This window comes from Crocodylus siamensis, chromosome 2, assembly GCF_052110815.1.
Source record: "Crocodylus siamensis isolate JL-2025a chromosome 2, ASM5211081v1, whole genome shotgun sequence".
NCBI classification, from domain to species: domain Eukaryota; kingdom Metazoa; phylum Chordata; order Crocodylia; family Crocodylidae; genus Crocodylus; species Crocodylus siamensis.
Window position 1 is genome coordinate 110494644 of NC_143396.1, and position 18325 is coordinate 110512968.

Genomic DNA, 18325 nt, shown 5'->3' on the forward strand with positions numbered 1-18325 from the left:
CATGGACCTGAATCCAGGCTTCCTTATTCAAAGAGTGCCAAAAGCACTAACCTATTGGGTATATGGAGTGGGTCACACTGTGTCTTCCTGAAGTGGGTCACTCCTGATTCCTGAATTCTAGACTCAGTATGTAAAATATTTTAATATTCATTGAAGTAGACTGGAACCAGGGTCTTCCAGGTGAGTGTCTTCACCATCAGGCTAGAAAGTCGTTCTCTTTTTTTTTTTTTTTGACCCACTGAAAAGGGGTTTTGGGGTAAGGTGTCTTAAAAATCTAGCCTTGTGAAGTTTTGTTTTTAACTTTAGTGGCAAAATGACCAAATATATAGAAACATGAATTATAAAATCCTTAAAGGAACAAGAATGGACTGTTTTGAAATATTTTGTGTAGAACCATAGTTGTTTTACATAGTTATTGGTTGATACAGATACTATTTACTTGTCATTTTCAGACATAGTTCAGCATAGCGTGCAGGATGTCCCTAGAACTGCACTTTGCCCTGTTGTGAAACAGCACAAGACTTTGTTTTATAATTGTTAACACACTAGAAGAGAGTCCTAAATTAGGCTAAATTAGCAGCTGTCTAAAACTCTGGATTTAAGAGGTTAATTAACAAGCTCATGCCTTTATAGCCAAGATACAGACTTACTGGGTAAGGCTGTGTATCTTTTTCCTACCTTCAGAATTGTAAGTAATGGGATCACGGCAGGAAAAAACTAAATGCATCACACGTAAACAAGAGTCATCACCCTTTTCCTGTTGAAGCAATCAAAAAGTTGTATAGTCAGTCTACCAAGTTCTGGGATTCCCCATAGTCTTGTAGAAGCTCAAATTTCCCTTTCTCAATGGACTGGGTTAGTGTAAGAAATTTTTAATCAGCATGCCAGGGGAAAAAAAAACTGTGTTTAACAGAACATTTTGATACTGCATTTTTTTTTAGAAAGAGTTACAAAATGTGGAATGAAAAGATAGTCCAAAATTGGCATATTCGTACAAATTGTTGATATACAGACTGTAGTGCAAGTTCCCATATTAAAACATGTTAAATGCAACACAAGAACTATACTTGCAAAACACTTTTATTTCATATTGTACAGTTAAAACATAAGTTTTTAAAAGTTTACAGTACTGGAGGACATATCTACTGCAACTGAAGATGTTAGCAGAGGATTTGATAACAATATTTTAGTTCACAAAGAGGTTTTGTTCAACACATTTGGTTTTCCATAGATTTAAGCCAACCTCTCCATAGGCTGAATGTGGCCTATTCAGAGAAAACAGCCAGCTGTAGAAAAGATAGAATGATTTGAACAAAACATGCCAGCCCTGCATCTGCAAGTCAAAGGCATATATATTAATTTTCCCCACATCCATACCTGGAACTAACTCTCCCCCTGAGACAAGGCCAGATTATGACATGCTGGGGCCCTAAACTACGTCAAGTTTAAGAGGCACCATAGCATTACCAAATCCAGCACTTCCCCCGCCGCTTCAGGACCAGCTGCTGCTCCACTCCCGCTGGCCCGGAAGTGGCAAGGGAAGCTTGCACATAGCTGCTGTCACCTCCTTTAAGCACCCCAGGCCACTGCTCTGAGTGTGGCTAGTGCCCTGAGACCAGCCACTGCTATTCCACCCCTCCCCAGCTCCATGACTGGCTGCAGTGCCAGTTTTAAAAAAACAGCATTTTCAAATTTCCAGCACGTGCTCGGGACTGCCGGGTTTGTGAGGTTTTACTGTATTTTTTTTATATTTAGAGGCGTCTCATAATGTGAGGCCCTAAGCTGTAGCTTACTTAGCTTGTGCCTAAATCCAGCACTGCCCTGCGGGGCCTTGCAGTTACCCTCCAACTGCAGACATGAGGAAGGAACAACTCCCAAGACCTCATCATCATAAGTTTCAATGTTTTACTGGACAAATCTTCTGGGGAGTGCTTCCTTACTGTCTGTTAATCAGTAGAGCCATGAAAAAGGTAAGATCTTGACGAGTCTTGGAGGCAATAGCCTCTTTTGTCCCCAAATGTTTCTAATTATCATTTTGTTCAAATGTCAAACTCTCCCTTCTGAGCTCCATTTTCGGAAGCTGTAATTGCACATAGCTTAGGTTGTACAACCTCTTTATAGTTTTAACATGGTTATCTTACATTGTCTTGTGGAATATCCTTCCTTGTGGAGTAAGTCATCAGATGACACAGTGAGCATCCTTTGCCAGATATACGCTTGTCCTAAGGAAGTACGTGTGGCCAGCCAGTAAAGCTTAGAAACTGGCAATACCTAGAAGTTCCCAAGAAAATAAAAGTACTTCCATAAAATTAAAATATAGTTCCTGCATGTACGGAAGCCGGAAGCTGAATTTGGGCTAACCGGACCTGAATTTCCTCATGCTTTATATCTGTATAGTGCAACAAATTATTTCTCTAAGGTATGATCAGATTGTATAAAAGTGTTTTTAAGCTGCCACGGCCAGCGTTTCCTCAGACATGCACAACTCTGGTACGTCAGTGGACCCTAGAACTGAATTTCACTTTAAGTACTTGAAGTAAGAAAATTGCAGGAACTCAATAAAGCTTCAGAAATAAGTACCTTGCAATAAAACAATGATTAGTCATACAGTAAACTTGGACAATCCAGGCATGGAAGGGTTTGGGGTTTGTTTGGAAGTCTAAGAAATATTGACAAGTCAACCTAGTCTTCCCTAGACTTGCTGGAGAACATCTGTACTGTGGCTCCATACTTTAAATGAGTGTAAATGGTGCAGAATCCATGGTGCTGAAACAATATCCATTTTTCCCCAAAGTGTTTGTCACTGAAAGTGTTGTTATTTAAAAAAAAAAACCCAACAGACAAAACTTGAACCCCCCACAACTATTATAGTCTAAATCCACCCTCAGTTTTCACCTTTGTAGTATCTCATTTTGCTTGTTCTTCTGTCTGTCAACTAGAATCATCCTACATAGGGCCTCAATTTTAACAAAACAGATTCTACTGAAAAACTGCAAAACAAAAATGCATCCTTTCAAGCTCTCTTTAGATTTGTGAAGCATCATGAAAATGGGATGTAAGCCAGGTATTTTCTAAGTCTTTTGCAGATCACATTTTAAAATAACTCTGAGAGAAGGCAACAAACATTAATACAAACTAGTTTTCTTCATAATCCTCAAAAATTCCTGCTCGTTTACTTCTCCATCTCCATCTCTGTCAGCTTCTTCAATCATTTCCTGTAAAGAGGTGACAAACAGACTCAAAACAACACCTTTCACTTGCTTTAAAACTTACGAAAAAACATTTTAAAAGTAAACAAGCTTTTGCTGAGATATTTAGTAATGCATTTAATTCTGGAACTCCTACAAAATTTACTAAAACTATACTTGTAAAGGTATGAGGATAGGCCCAAAGTTCGCTGGGAAAATATTGTTGAATTCTAAAATGTACCTGTAGCTCTTCATCTGTTAAATTCTCTCCCAGCTCCTTGGCAACTCTCTTTAGGTTTTTGAAAGAAATCTTTCCTGTCCCATCATCATCAAATAATCGGAAGGCTTTCAAGATTTCTTCTTTTGAATCTTTCTCACTCTGAAATGAAAGTGAAAGGAAAAGAATATCCTACTATCTAAACATTCTTTTTCAGCATTCCTCTATCACATTGGGTAGTCTGAAAAATCAAAATGATTCCTACCATTTTTTGGGTCATCATAGCCAAAAAGTCTTCAAAGTCAATGGTGCCACTTCCTTCTTTGTCAATATCTGCTATCATTTTTTTAATTTCTTCTTTCTTTGGTTCAAAGCCTAGAGCACGCATTGCAACCTGGTTGAAAGAGCAATTTCATTTATGTATAGAAGATACCAATAGAATTATAACAATACCATTTGCATTAAACTGCTTCATTTTTGTCTCTCCAAATTATAAACATAAAGCTTACAAAGCATAAAGAAAACCATTACCGTTATTTTTCATTACTGCAGTTATTAATAGTAGTAGGGCTTAGTAATCTTAAAACTCAGCAGCATCTTTTCTGCACCTACTTCAAACAAGGGATTTTCTCCTTTGATGATTGTGTTCAGTACTACTGTAAGCATTTTCAATCTATTTTAATTTACACGGTTATTTTCAAGATATTTCACAGACAGATTGAATTATCAAACCAGAGACTTGACCCTACCCCCACTAGAATCTGTGGCAGAACTTTTACCACATATCAGTGAAACTATAATCATGTAAGCATAATACTTATTGGGTTTTATAACTCACTTGTGTAAAAACAATTTAAAATAATCCCCAGTTCTAGCTCTGAACAGGAAAGGAAACAAAACCGGAGTCATGTAGGTATTCAGAATCCTTAAATCTGGTCAGTGTGCCAGACAAAACAAAAACAAACTAGAATCCCTGCCTTTGACTCTTACAGGGAATGTCTACACATGTATTTACATCAGCTTAAATTTACTGTGCAGTAAGATACTGCACAGTAAGCGGGAATAGGCCAGCATCCACATGTGCAGGCATTAAAGCGCATTAATGCTATGTGTGGACTGACTTGGGACTAACTTTAGTCCCAAGTCAGTATACAACACACAGTGTTAGTGTGCAGGAAGATGTCTACACTTGCGTTACTGCGCAGTAAGTAATCAGGTGTAAATTTAAGCCTAAGTCACCATAGTTACTGTGCAATACAGGCACGCAAGTGTAGACACGCGCCCATACTGCACAGTTATTTTGGTTACTACACAGTAAATGCACAAGCATGGATGCACCCAAAAAGTACAAATTTTATGGCTGCTATAAAAAAGGTGGAGAAAAATCTGTTCTCCCTTGATACAGATGGCAGGACTAGAGGCAGTGGGTCTAAGTCTCAGGAAGAGTTCTTAATTGCAAGAGCAGTAGGGCAGTGGAAGTAGCTGCTTAGTGAAGTTATCACATCTCTTTCCATTAAGGCACAGATTGTCAACCAGGGGTATGCATACCCTGGGGGTACTTGGGAAGGCCCTAGGGGGTATGCGCAGGTAGGCAGGGATGGAGAGCTGCCACCCACCCATTTCGCTGCTGCCTCCCAGGAGCAGGGTTAGGTGAGAGCAGCGGTGCCCCTCTGTGCTGCCACCGCCATCCACCACCCTGCACCACCCCACTCCACGTTTGGCCATGTGCCACCCTGCTCCAGGTCCAGCTATGCGCCCCCCCCATGCCACCCTGCCCTCTCACTCCATGTCCTGCTGCCAGAGGTACACTTACTAAAAAAGGTTGAAAATCCCTGTCTTAAGGTTTTCAAAAGGAAGCTAAACAGGCATCCACCTATGGGATGGTTTAGAACAGCAAATATTGCATCTGAGCTGGGGGTTGGATTAGATGGGCAGGGCCAACTTGTGACATAAGTGCCGCAAGTAGTACAGGCAGCCACTGTGCGTGGCACACAGCAGACTGGGGAGGAGACAGGCAGCAAGATTTTTGTCATTATGGAACAGGAAAAAAAATTTAAATCACTATAAATGCCCCCTCATTTCCCTCCTCCCCTTACCCACTTCCAAGGAAAAACTCAATCCCTGAACTGCCTTAGAAATAATCCAATCTACTACATGCATTCCTGATGTTACAAAAGAAATATGTTGTGTTATACTGTTAGCTTAGAAGCAGGTTAGTTTCTCCATTAGTTTTAATATTAATGCAATATACTCATTAGAATATTCAGGCCCTGCTACCCAGGGTAATTGGGCACTAGAAGTTTTTTAGACTGGGTACTCAGAAATTCAGCTGTATTTGCAAAGTGTAGCCTTTGTATACCAGGCCATTTCAGATCAAATTTATGACAATAACATTTTACAACTGAGTTCAGAGACCGAAGAGGAAAAGATGTCAAAAAGCACAATTTTGCCAATAAATGTAATGCAAAAGAAAAGACCTTCAGTTCTTTTACATCAATGCTTCCAGATCCATCAGTATCAAATAAATCAAATGCTTCCCTGATCTCTTGCTTCTGCTCTTCTGTTAATTCAGGTTTCAATCCACTTTTCTTCTTCTGGGCTGGACCCAACCCAGGTTTCCTGTAGTTGGAGGCCTACAAGAAGTGGGTGAAAAATAAAAATTAAAAAACATGTTTTTTTGGGAAAACAAACCATAAAAGTACCTATAGTAGTGCAACTGTAGGGAGAGCTGGGTATCTGCCCTGGGCACCAACTCAGAGAGGGTGCCAGTATGGCCCCTTCCCCCCAGGAGTTTTTACTACTGCATGTGTCACCAGGCCATAGGAGCCATAAAGGTGCAGCAGCCCCATGCCCATTAGTAAATCAGAGAGGGGGTGGGGGTGCCAGGTAAGCTGAAGTTGTGTAGAGTGCATCCCCTGAGAGGTGCAGCCCTGCACCCAGAAATGTATAGAAGGTGGGGGGGAAGGAGTGAACAGGCCACCAGAAACAGCCCCTAGGGAACCTGTGCCTCTGCGCCAGAGCACAGGGAGCTTGTCCCTTTGCTACAGCAACTTAAGCCCATATTGCTACAGCAAGTGCTGTAGGTATAGCAGGTGCTGCTGGAGTGCAGAGAGCAGGGGCAGTTGAGATCCCCCACATCCCCATCCTGCTCTCCAGTGGTCAGCATAATCTCTCCCACAAACACTTCTGCCCCAGGCACTGAATGATCTCCCTGCATGTCTAAGTACCTAGCAGGGGCAGAACCGGAAAAGGACTTTCTTTGCTGCAACTGCAGGAGATTGCGTCTTTGGTGGCTACTCCTCAAAAATCCCTTTGCTTAGACTACCCGAAGACAAACAGAGGAAGTGCTGGGCTTTATGCATCACAGCAAAAGCAAAGCAACTGGATGTTTGTATTAGAAGGGTCAGTAACTAAACAGTATCAACCCATGAACAGTCATCTTTCAGTCTTGATGTTAAGGTGCTACTGAGATGATTGAGTGTGTTGTTCTCTCCTGGCTGTCACAGCACTGATTTAGCCTTAAAATGAGAAGAACACAGAGGCTTTGACTCTGAGCAAGACGTCTCCATTCCTGTTCTCTCTGTGCAGAAATGCGAGTCCAGAGGAGCTGAATGCCAGGTCTCTCAGCACCAGTGTGCACATGCAGATGCCCTCTGTGTTGAGTAGAACCTTCCGCCCTGCTCCCAGTACCCTGCCCCTGCAAGGCCTCTGCTGCTGTCCAGCTGCCATAGATGCACTCTTACACTCTCAGCCCATCTCTGCAGTCTACAGTAAGCTCCAATGCCTGAGACAGTGCAAACCTAGTGTAGACTTGGCCTCCGGGAACAACTACATTGCAGCCAAAGTAATGACAGCAGAATAAGCTACCTTAGGGTATGTAGGCACTAATCCAGCTGCTGGGGCGTGGGCAGCAGCACAGCCAAGGAAGCACAACGCTTATTGTGAAACCCACACAGGAAGCACGTGGTTTGTGCTCTCGCTTCTCCATCATGTCCATTTGGGAAGTACTTGGAGGCCTGCCCTTTCTCTCAGAGCAGCCCTGGAGTGCCCGCGATCTGTATGCTGCTTTCTGTGCTCCCCGTGGGGCTGCTGAAACCAGCAAATGGCCAGAGTCTGGTGTCTGCCACCACGACCAGCTTAAGCTGTCATGTCAGGAGAGCCAGGCCTTTGTGATGTGCCTAGTGGATCAGGGCTTGGGCCCACCTATCAGCCTCCCGTAGCTGGGAGAAAGGGTTCTTTGGGTAGATGTGGTATCTTTTATTAGACCAACTAAGGAGTTGGAAAATTTGTTCTTTGCAAGCTTTGGGGTACAAACACCCTTCCTCAGGCACAGGGAGGGTCTGCTTGTGTGGACTAGAAGCTGCCACAAAACACCAACAGACTTTCTCTGTGCCCGAAAAAGGACGTTTGTGCCCAAAAGTTTGCAAGGAGTATTTTTTTCCAACTACTTAATCGATCAAATAAAAGATACCGTACTATTACATTTACCCAAAGAAACTTGTCGGCCTATGTCCTTAGACCAACACGGCTACAACTGACGCTCCCCATTGCAGGGAAATACAAAAGTCTGAAACTCGTGGTTCAGAGGCAATACCTTTTATTAGACCAGCTAAAAAATAGCAAAAAACCCCAAACAATATTTTTTTTTCTTTGCAAGCTTTCGAGCACTGAGTCCTGGGGACACGTAAGATGCAAGCAGGGCCAGGAGTGAGGTACAGCAGGTGCTGGGGGCAGGGAGCCAGTCACTGCCCACGGGCCCCACCGGCGAGTGCCAGCAGCCAGCGGAGGGAAGAGCTACCCCCTCCACTGCACTATTATATGAATGCAATATAAGATTGCAATACCCCCTCCCCAGTCTCCCTGCGTCTCCTGCGCTCCGGGCCCGCGGCGGCGCCCCCCGACTCACCATGTGCCCTGGCAGGAGGCCTCTCTCCGCGTCACCGTCTCCGGGCAGCGCAGCCCGGCCAATGGGCGAGGAGAACACTCCGCAGGGCCTCGCCCATCTCTGTCCCCCGGGCCAATCAGGCGGCGCGGGCCCTCAGTGGCGTCACAGAGAACGCCGCGGGGTCAGCCCGGGTAGATACCCGGCGCGCCGAGGCGTCCGTGTCCCGGCAACCGGGCCAGCTGCGGAGCGGCGGCGCAGGCGCAGGCGCGGCGGGACCCCAGCCCCTCCCAGCGCGGTCAGTAGTGGGGGGCGCGGCGGGCTCCTGGCCCCTGGGTGCTCGTTCGCTGGGGCGCGGCCGGGCCCTGTCATCCTGCCCGGCGCCGGCCCGGCCTGGGCAGCGCGGAAGCCCCCAGGGCGGCACGGCGCTGCTCTGCCCCGCTGGGAGGTGGGCACTGGGCAGGCTGTAGCCAAGGAAGGGGCACAGGACTGGGCTGCACCGGATACACTAACTCGTGTGTGTGTCTGCCTGAGCGAGCTTCAGCTCCCGTGTTATATGTAAGTGTGGGTATAAACGCACAGGCACACACATGTATACCCACACATACGTCAAGCTGCGTGTTATACGCACGCGCACAGAAATGCCAAACTCTAGAACTCTTGCTTCAGAGATGATACCTTTTATTAGAGCACCTACGTTTTTTCTGCAAGTTCTTAACTATTTCTGCAACCTTTTGGGCACATGCACCCAGAGCTGACCCTAGGGAGGTGTGGAGCCCGGGGCAAATCAGCCTGTGTGGGGCCCCTTTGACGCTGCATGGGGCTGTGGGACCCCTGCAAAGTGTTGTAGCAATGAAATTTGGCGCTTGGGGACAAGCAGATCCTGCACACACTCCACAGAAAAGCCGCTCAACAACCAGTTGGAGGTGGGGGGTGGCAAGCAGCTGGATACTTTTTCCGCAGCGTGGGGCTGAGCTGCCGGCTCCAGGCAGGCCCCACAGGAGGGGCCATAGCCGCTTTGCCCGGCTTCTCAGGGCCCCCAAAGTGCAGGGCCCAGGGTAGTTGCCCCAATTCACCCTACCCAAGGGATGGCTCTGCACGCACCCTTTTTCAGGCTAAGGGAAAATTAAAGATGGCAAAAAGTCCCCAGAGGTAGAAAATAAACTTCATTTTTGCACAGAGATACACGTACATGTGCATGCATGCACACATGTGTATACATGCACATATACACACTGCAATTGATTTAGGCTAGGCTTTGTGGACTAAAAAGTAAAATTAAGGAGCTTCTTGTTTTTCCCCTACCAAAATGAACCAGCCTGAGAAATGCCACAGACTTCAATTTTAACTTGGAAAATGGCTACAGCTTGTTAACAGTTATAGAGACGGCATAAAACTTGGGAACAGTAATATGTTAGTATGTCAGTAAGACTAAATCCTGTAAGGAACCGTATTAAATTAATCCTATTCCATGACCCAAACTCTCGGTGAAGTAATGTGAAGTGTTTTGCCATTGCATTGGATCATAATTTTGTGACACTGGCAAATAAAATTGTTAAGGATTCCAGTAATGAAGACAAAAGCAAGGAGGAAAAGCCATTGGAGAGATGATGTGGTCCAACCAATAAACAACAAAGGAATAGCTACAATTATTGTATTTCATAGACTTCATACACATTAGGGCTGGAAGGGACCTCGGGAGATCATCGAGTCCAGCCCCCTGCCCAAAGTAAGCAAGTATTAATAGCTACAATTTATTGTCCAGAGGGAAAGGAGGTGGGTGTCAGAGGTAATGGATCTGGATAAGAGGGGCTTGATAAGAAGCTGGAGCTTATCTGTACAGAGTTATTTGGGAATAGCTTTTCATTTTATATTCTTATATGTTAATCTGAATAAATGGATCTTTGATCTTGGACTGCATCTATGTGGGGACTTCTCAGGAAAGTTACATTCACATTTTCAGTTAATTGAGTTTAAAGCAAATTAGTAAAAAAAGTATAATCCTAGTATGGAGGATCATTCAAAAGAATATGGCCATATTTCACTGTACCTTACTTAACATGGTAGGAAGTATCAATAAAGGCTGTGGTTGTATCAGTGGAGAGGATTAATAAGGAAGAAAAAGTATTCACTTTTTTCATGTTAAAATTAAGCTGATTTAAAAAAAAAAGTTTACTACTGTCCAAAGCTTAAAAGACAGTTTCTTCATACCTGTAACAATAGGAAGACTGGCCACTGAGTGAGATGTACCTGGGAAATGTGATTGTCTTAACCTCTGTTTACAGTCAGTGGCATCACCTCCAAGGTGTTTTAGTTCAAAAAGAATGCCGCTGCCATTTTCTCAGTGCTTGCTGATGCACATTTCACCACTTACACAACTGTGATGCTTGCATGTGTAAAAATGCCCCAAAATAATAGCAGTTGCATATAAGTTACATTTCCTGCCCAAATGACTAAATAAACCAGACACGTACATGGGATTAGATAGCACTGACTAGAACATGTGGGGATACGAATGATGTGGGAATAAGAGGAAAGGTTAATTTATGTTTATTTCTGTAAAATTTGATCTGCTGTAAAATATTTGATAGCACAAGATAAAAGGCCTTTAATTTGGTGGAGGAGGGGAGTATTCTTTGGTAATCTTTGAATAACGCAATATTTCAGCAACTGCATGCTTTGACCATGAATAATGCAAATATGCACAAAGAGTATCACAAAATATCTGTTTACACTGTTATACCATTAATATTTTGGGAAGTATGGAGTTCTGGAAAAAAGGAGCAACAACCTTCTGTTTTATTCACAGATGTTGACTGGTGGTCATGGCTTTCAGAAATGTGAACCGAAGACGACATGTTGGACTTCAGCAGCTTTCATCTTTAGCATCGACAGGAAGAACGCTTTTAGGGCCACTAAAATCCTATAAATTTATTGTAAATGAAAGCACTAATGAGAGTGTTTTGGCTTGCTCTGTAGTTAGACTTCTTGAAAGTTTGGATTTAACTAGTGCAGTGGGACAGCTTCTTAATGAAACAATTCAGGCACAAAGCAAAGAATATAAAACTGGGACAACTACCCTGTTGTTTCTTGCTGGTGCCTGGAGCAGTGCTGTACTTGAATGTCTTCAGCAGAATGTTCCTGTTCCAGTAATAGTATCTGTGATGTCTGAAGGATTACATTCTTGCAGTGAAAGAGCCAAGTGTCTTCAGGTCTCAGTACATGATTTATATAAAGGGCCAGATTCTGTTCCCATTCCGTCAAATTTTAGCAGTGCTAGACCCCAGATTTCTGAAAATAAAACTCCCAGTGCTGCGTCTACCAGCTTTCTGAATCCTTCTACGCATCTTCATAAAGATGTTCCTGTAACAGAAGACGAATGTGTTCCAGAAGGTCCTTGTTCCCATCAAGCAAACACTTGTGATCTTCATAACAGATATTTCAGTTCACCTACATACGCTGCAGGCCGTCAAACGCACTCAGCAGTTGGACCTGTGGGTGATAAAACTATGCTCTCAATTCCTGGAACCAGTTTGATTACATCCAGCTGCAACAAAATAAAGTTAACTCACAGTAGACACTTTAATGCTGTAGGAAGAAAATGCTCTCTGCTCCATGTAGGCAGTTTTCAGGGGAATCCCATCGGACCTTCAGCGCATTGCTATGAATATAAAGATTTTGGACAATTAGCAATGGCTCTGAGCCATGGAAATCAGTCTAGCATGAAATTGGTACAGGATATTGTTAGATGTCAGCAATGGAAAACTAATCCCACAGGTTTGTCTCAATTTAATATTGAAGAAATTGTGACATGCTGTTTACCAGGGGTACCTGAAAGTTATTCTTGTATCTGTCCAGGGTATGTCACATCAGTATCTCCAGAGAACGCCGCTGTTACCAAGCAGCTTAAGGGCCAACTGCTTCAGATTCTCCTCGTAGACGGTGACCTAAGTGAAAAGTATCGTCATTTGGGATTTAATAGACCAACTAATGTAAAGACAGTATCAGAAAGCTTGGGTGTACAAGAAAGCAGCTCAGGATGTTCGTGGACAAGTCGTATGTTAGATATTTTAATGCAGTCAGAAGTAAATTTAATTTTGGTAAAAGGAAATGTGTGTGAACATCTAATGGAAAGATGTATCCTAAATAACATACTTATAATCAACCCAGTGACTCAAAATGTGTTATATGCTTTTGCTCGGGTCACAGGAGCAAAACCTGTGACGTACCTCACCCAAGTAAACAGTCAGTGTGTGGGAGGTGGTGTCTGGGTGGATTTCTGGAGAATTGGTGAATTGAGTACAGAGGAATTGGAGAGCAGGATGCTTATCAGTATAAAGGCTGAAGGAAGTACCCTGGTAACAGCTGTGCTTAGTAGCACTGTGATTTCAAAGATGCAAGTCATTGATGATCAGTTCTGGACTTGTGCTTATCGACTGCAGCATGCTTTAACTGATGGGAAAGTTTTTCCTGGAGGTGGTGCAGTTGAACTCTTCTGCCTCAGTCATGTTCAGAAGCTTGTAGACCAGGCTTTAAATCAAGCAAATAAAAACTCTGCAGGAGAGTTTCACAGTGCTCCTTGCTGGATGGCAGAATCTTTGGCAGAATTTAAACCCCTTGTCCTTAAAGCTCTAGCAAGTGGTTGGCATAAATACCTTTCAACACTCATGTGCAACTCTGCTAATTTCACATCAGAATTTGAAGCAAGTATCTCTATAAAGCATCATCTCAAAAAAGTGACAGTCTGTGGCTCTCCTTCAGCATATATACTGCAGGAGTTTAATCTGAGAGAGGTGGTGGGCAAAGTAGGTCCTGATCCATTAACTAAATGCACGGAGTTTGTACAGGTCTATGACAATGTGACAGCCAAGTTGGAAGCGTGGCGGAGGGCTCTAGACTTGGTGCTACTGGTACTTCAGACAGACTCTGAAATTATCACTGGTCCAAAGAGAAATGAGTTATTAAGTTCACCTATGTCAAGTGAATTCGTATTTATATAGAATTGCAGGCTCTCTTTATGGGTCTGACTACTCAAACTGGTTATATCAAAGGAAGTGAGGCTGTGTGCTTACAGCATGTTAGCTACCCTGTGGCAATAACTAGTAATGCTCTCCTGGCATTTTTTGGACTTCATGAAGACCTCCATCAAAAGCAGGGAGGATAAGTACAATGAGGAAAGCTCTGCTTAGTACCCTATTTGTATACTGGAGAAAGGGCCCTGTTGGTGCAGGTCTGCCAGGGACTAACTGGTGACAGCTGAGGGAGAACTGCTCTTTAAATACATGTATAGATGCCAAGTATGGTTGGTCCTTCTCTGAATATTATTTCTAGATGAAAAGATGTAGCACCTGAATCTAATCTTGCTGGAATCTGGCAGAGTAGGTCTGTAAGAAGTGGCATAAGGGTGAAAACAGGCATTACTAAACAAAACTGCTTGGCTTTGGCAGGATGCGTCCCACCACAGCTGATCTGCTTATTGGATGAAACACATGTTGCTTGTCCTACATCAGACCCAATGTCGGACAACAGAAAATGCGTTCCCCTTGCCCTGGCATTCCCAGCGTCCCATGCTGCTTTGTGCCTCCTTGTTGGGACCTGTGCCGACCCATGCCTCATGCAGAGGGATGGGTTGACATGGATCTCACTGCATGGCAGCACAGAAGTGTGGGGCAGCTCAGGATCCACTGTACCTTGCGCCTCTATGCCAGAACCCACATCTCTGTGTGAAGCACAGGTTGGCATGGTTCCTGGCAAGGAGGTCCAGGGAGGTACCCAGGCTGGGTCCTGCACAAACCTGTGCTTCATGCAGAGGACCAGGTCAGCATGGAACGGGTCCTGGAGTGGAAGCACAAGGCACCAGGAATTTTCTGGGTCCCATGCTTGCACACAAGGACCTACGTGGACTTTTTCTGCTTATAGAGATGTGCCCCTGAAGATCCCAGGGCAGGTCTATGTAAGTGGGAAACCGTGATTTTTCCCCATTTTCCGAGAGACACCCTGAAATTCCTCAGGCTACTTTTCTGCAAATAGGGAAAGCCAGACTGGTGTCTCTTGGGCTTGACAGGCCCGATCCTACATGGGAATTCCCAGGGTACAAAGGATTGGGTCCCTCAAGGAGCATCTGGCCAAGGTGGCTAGAGAGAGTGTGGGTAGCTCCAGGCTGCCTGCACTCCTTTGCTACAGAGCAAATAGATATCCCGTGCAATAAAGTGGCAGTATTTTACACAACCTTTTATCGCAGCCATGAGTATAGTACAACAAAGGGTAGGGATGTCTATTTGCTTGCCATTTGTACTGCTGTAAACATTTTCATGGCAGCACAAATACAGTATCTTTTCTACCCCAAGAAACTCATGTATTGACTTGCATTTGGAAGAGCTATGAGAGAAAACTTGAGTATCTGTTCCCATCCTGCTCCTAAGTGTTGAAATTAAAAAATTATTTGCGGAAGGTTGCAGAGGACAATACATTTCCCAAAAACACACAGGAATCCATTTGATAATATTCCAAGAACAGAACAAAAAGCAATGTTAATATTTCTATCCCCTCTCAAACACAATCATGCTTAGGGTCTGTGCATATCCCTAGGTATGTCCTTTCATTTTTGTGTTCTTGCATTTTCCAGCTCCTTTGTAAAATGCTCTGAAATATGCTACATAAGATCTGTGTACTGATTCAAAAGTTAATTATAGCGTGGTAAGGGAGTGTCTCAGGAAGACAATTTTTTTAGATTTGTTTAAAAAAATGGTCATAAAGGGTATCTGCATTATTTTGTGAGTTAACATTATTATCAATAATTCACAATCTCTGTGATTGGAAGTTGTTTGAAAGAATCATATGGTGCATATATATCACAGTATTGTAAAGAATTCTGTATTTAATGCCTCCAATTCTAGAGGATGACTGAAAAATATTGCATAGCCACGTATGCTCAAAATGTATGTAAAATTAGAATGTGTGTGCACAGATACGCAGCTTACTTCATACTGTTTATAAATAGATTTCAAATCTATTTCTGCAAATACAAAGTTTAGAATCCGGTCCTGCAGTAGGTTATGTCTGGGAGTGCTGTACCTCATGGTAGGCGTTCATATGAAGAATCAATAATTTTTTTTATGAGAATATCATAGAGAATCTCAAAGCTTGGTATAAATTTACTTTTAGTTTGAAGAGGAAAAGTATATCCACATTAAGGTATTACTTGTTTGGTAGTTTCTTCTTGGTTCTTTCCGATTACCCCATTTAAGATCAAAGGCAGCTTTACAGCCTGAGCTCTGCAATACTTTTAATATGGCTGAAGACTGAATTTGAGGCTGGCTAATTTAGACAAGAATGGTTTTACCATGCAATAACACATTGCAACCAGAGCCAGAAGGCAACTGGAATTAAGTTGCAGCAAAAAAGTATAAAACTATGGAAAACTGTTTCTGAAACTAATAATACTTTTGAGTCACCCGTAATGGTAAGTGCCTCCCATTCTGAGTGAGAATAGAATGGAAAAATAGTGTAAATGGTAGCGTTCCAGACGGTCACTGCTTTCAAGAGTTTTTCCATCATAATACAAATGGCTGACAATCTTTGGATTAAATCAGATTATTTATTCACTACAATTGCTGGTGCTATACTTTCTTGCATGACAGTGGAGGTTAAGAGTTTTCACAGGGCTGGGAGGAACTGCTTTAATGCAAGTCCTAGCAGTCAGAAAATAAGAGCAATTGCTTACAAGACAAGTATAAGCCTCATGGGCTTTGCCACTGCACACTTACTGTTTTCAATAGTTTTGTCCCTCTGTTTCCATAGGCTTTTCCTGCAGACTGCCCTGTTAGTTTACTGTGATTGCTCCTTGAACCCCTTCAATGGGCACGCTCATTTTCTCTCTCTATTAGCAGCTTCCAGCTAGCTTGCGGCCTTCAGAGACTCCTCTGAAGACCTGTCCTCTTTACCAACTTAATTAGTTTTATCAGCTCCTTCTGACTACCGGTAGCTGAAGCTCATAAAAGAGGAGAATGGTCCCTAAGAAGTCTCTGTCGGGCTATTTGTCACTAACTCCAATCTAAAACCATGCACGCATATTGTATCTCCTTATCTTTGTATTTTCTTTGTTCTCCCCCAGCACTCCCCTGTTTTTCCCCATCTGTTTTGCAGGTTGAAACACTTACCTTGACAAAGCCCCTGACTCACAATTTATCCTGCATATTCCTGAGGCAAACTTTTTTCATTACTCTGACACAGGGCACTTCCCTAAAGCATCCGATGGTATTGTGTATAGGTGATTTGAGGATACTCGTGGCAAACCAGACAGATTGCATAGACCCTAAAATAATCCTTAGGTAGGATGAAGGGGAGGGGGGTCCAGGAGGAGTCTTTATTGGTTTTTCCCCCCCAGGTGTTCAAAGGGCTTGTTATTATTCACATGACATGGACCTATCAAAATGCCTTGTCTCCTATAGGTTCCTTATGTCCCACTAGATCATACGGAAAATTGCATCATAGGACACATCTTCATTTTGTGTATATTGGTGTAGCTCCATTGACCTCAGTGGAGCTACACTCATTTGCATCAGCTGTCTTTATGGTTGAATATGAAAATAAAGAAGAACTAGGATTTTTAACATTTCATATAAATATCTTTCATATATAATCTCCCCAAAAAGGAAGGCTGAACATCTCTTTGAGGTTACTTTGTGAGTTCAGTAACTATGAACTGTAATCCATATTTTGATACAGGCATTTTACTAATGTCATTAAAAAGAGAAAAGCTGTTATAAAAGTTCTTCTGATTAAAAGAGGTTGCAGGAGTTGCTATTTAAAAGTTTTGGGGAAAAAGTTTCCAAGCTTCCCACTTTGAAAACTGGGAAAATCTTATGTTATTTGGCCATGTCTTTCTTTAGGACAGAATTCATTGTACGTGTCAGAAATCAGGTATATCTGAACCACCCCCAATGCATATCACAGGTTTGTGGGATTTTATTTTTGAAACAGCTACTAATTTTTTTTAACAATAGAGAAGAGCTCCCCCAGCTACTTAGTGAAATGAAAGGTTTATTCAAGAAGCAATTATATTCGTCATTACTAATCAATTAGAGCTAAAGGAATTATGTGCTTGTCTACCTTTCAAAAATATACAGAGGTGGAGGGGAAAGAGTGAGATGGATTGGTGAAGGCAGAGGGAGCTGTGAAGAGGTGGGAATGCTGCATAAAAAATATAAGGAATCTCCCTCTCACTGCTCTACAAGTGTTTACAATTGAATTGTCAGGCTTGGCACTAATAATTTCTTTTGACTCTTCTGGTTTTGGTATTGCATAATCAGTGTTCCTGAGAAGAGATCCAGTTACATTTGATTTGAATAATAGGCCTCAGTGGATTGTGGAAAAACTGTTCAATAATTGTATTGAAATGGTCCAAATGTCTATTTATAGGGCTCTTAGACATTGAACATACTGACACACCAAAGGTTGAGAAGTCCAAAAATGATGTAAATTTTCCAAGAGAGCTTTTTTATAGCTCGTAATGGTAAATTTAAATACTCTAATGTAGAAATCTTCTAAAAGGCTTTCAGGCAGAATAATTCGGTAATTAGACACTTAATTTTTATAGGCAAGGCCAACAGAAGTACTATAAATCAGCTGGAAAGTACATCTATGTCATTTACTTGTTTCAGCTGTTACCCAGGGTTCACCAATGATCTTGTTTTATCTAGTCAGTTGCTCACTGCCTCAAGTCTGCTGGACCAAAGCATTTGGAGTAACAGATGTTGATCTATCTTGACATTTGAAAAGAAAAATTCTCCCACAAAAATGCCGTTATCTCACAGTTATGGTTGCTCACATCAATTTCTATCTTAGTAGTCACGGAAGATTGTGGAAATCACCGGTTTGGTAACATTAATATCCAAGCTACTCTGAAATCATGTCTCCCACAAATGAAATATAATACCCACGCATGGAGTCCTTTGCTCCAGACTAAACTCCCCATTAGCTGCTATGTTGAACCACCCACATGGAACACATCTGTTTTCTCCTGACTTCCCTTAAACA

General features: G+C 42.7%; 1 protein-coding gene and 1 pseudogene across 6 annotated transcripts; one reads left to right on the forward strand and one right to left on the reverse strand.

Annotated features, from left to right (window-relative positions):
• Positions 1 to 992: 992 nt before the first annotated feature.
• Positions 993 to 8441, reverse strand: LOC149870620 (uncharacterized; annotated as a pseudogene). Its single transcript, XR_016440795.1, has 5 exons — positions 8312 to 8441; positions 5883 to 6038; positions 3671 to 3799; positions 3430 to 3567; positions 993 to 3215 (listed from the first exon to the last, which is right to left on the reverse strand). The product of XR_016440795.1 is annotated as an uncharacterized LOC149870620 (transcript).
• A 21-nt stretch (positions 8442 to 8462) lies between these two features.
• On the forward strand, positions 8463 to 17284 carry BBS12 (Bardet-Biedl syndrome 12). Of its 5 annotated transcripts, none has more exons than XM_090036599.1 (3): positions 8463 to 8585; positions 11097 to 12064; positions 12146 to 17284. In XM_090036599.1, exons 2-3 carry the CDS (start codon positions 11113 to 11115, stop codon positions 13285 to 13287), a joined length of 2094 nt encoding a protein of 697 aa, XP_089892725.1. In that variant the 5' UTR covers positions 8463 to 8585; positions 11097 to 11112; the 3' UTR covers positions 13288 to 17284. The 5 variants fall into 5 exon arrangements, with proteins under 5 accessions (XP_089892725.1, XP_089892720.1, XP_089892723.1 ...); XM_090036597.1 differs by adding an exon at positions 9848 to 10016 and having other exon boundaries at positions 8464 to 8585; positions 11097 to 17283; XM_090036594.1 differs by having other exon boundaries at positions 11097 to 17283.
• The last annotated feature ends 1041 nt before the right edge of the window (positions 17285 to 18325 follow it).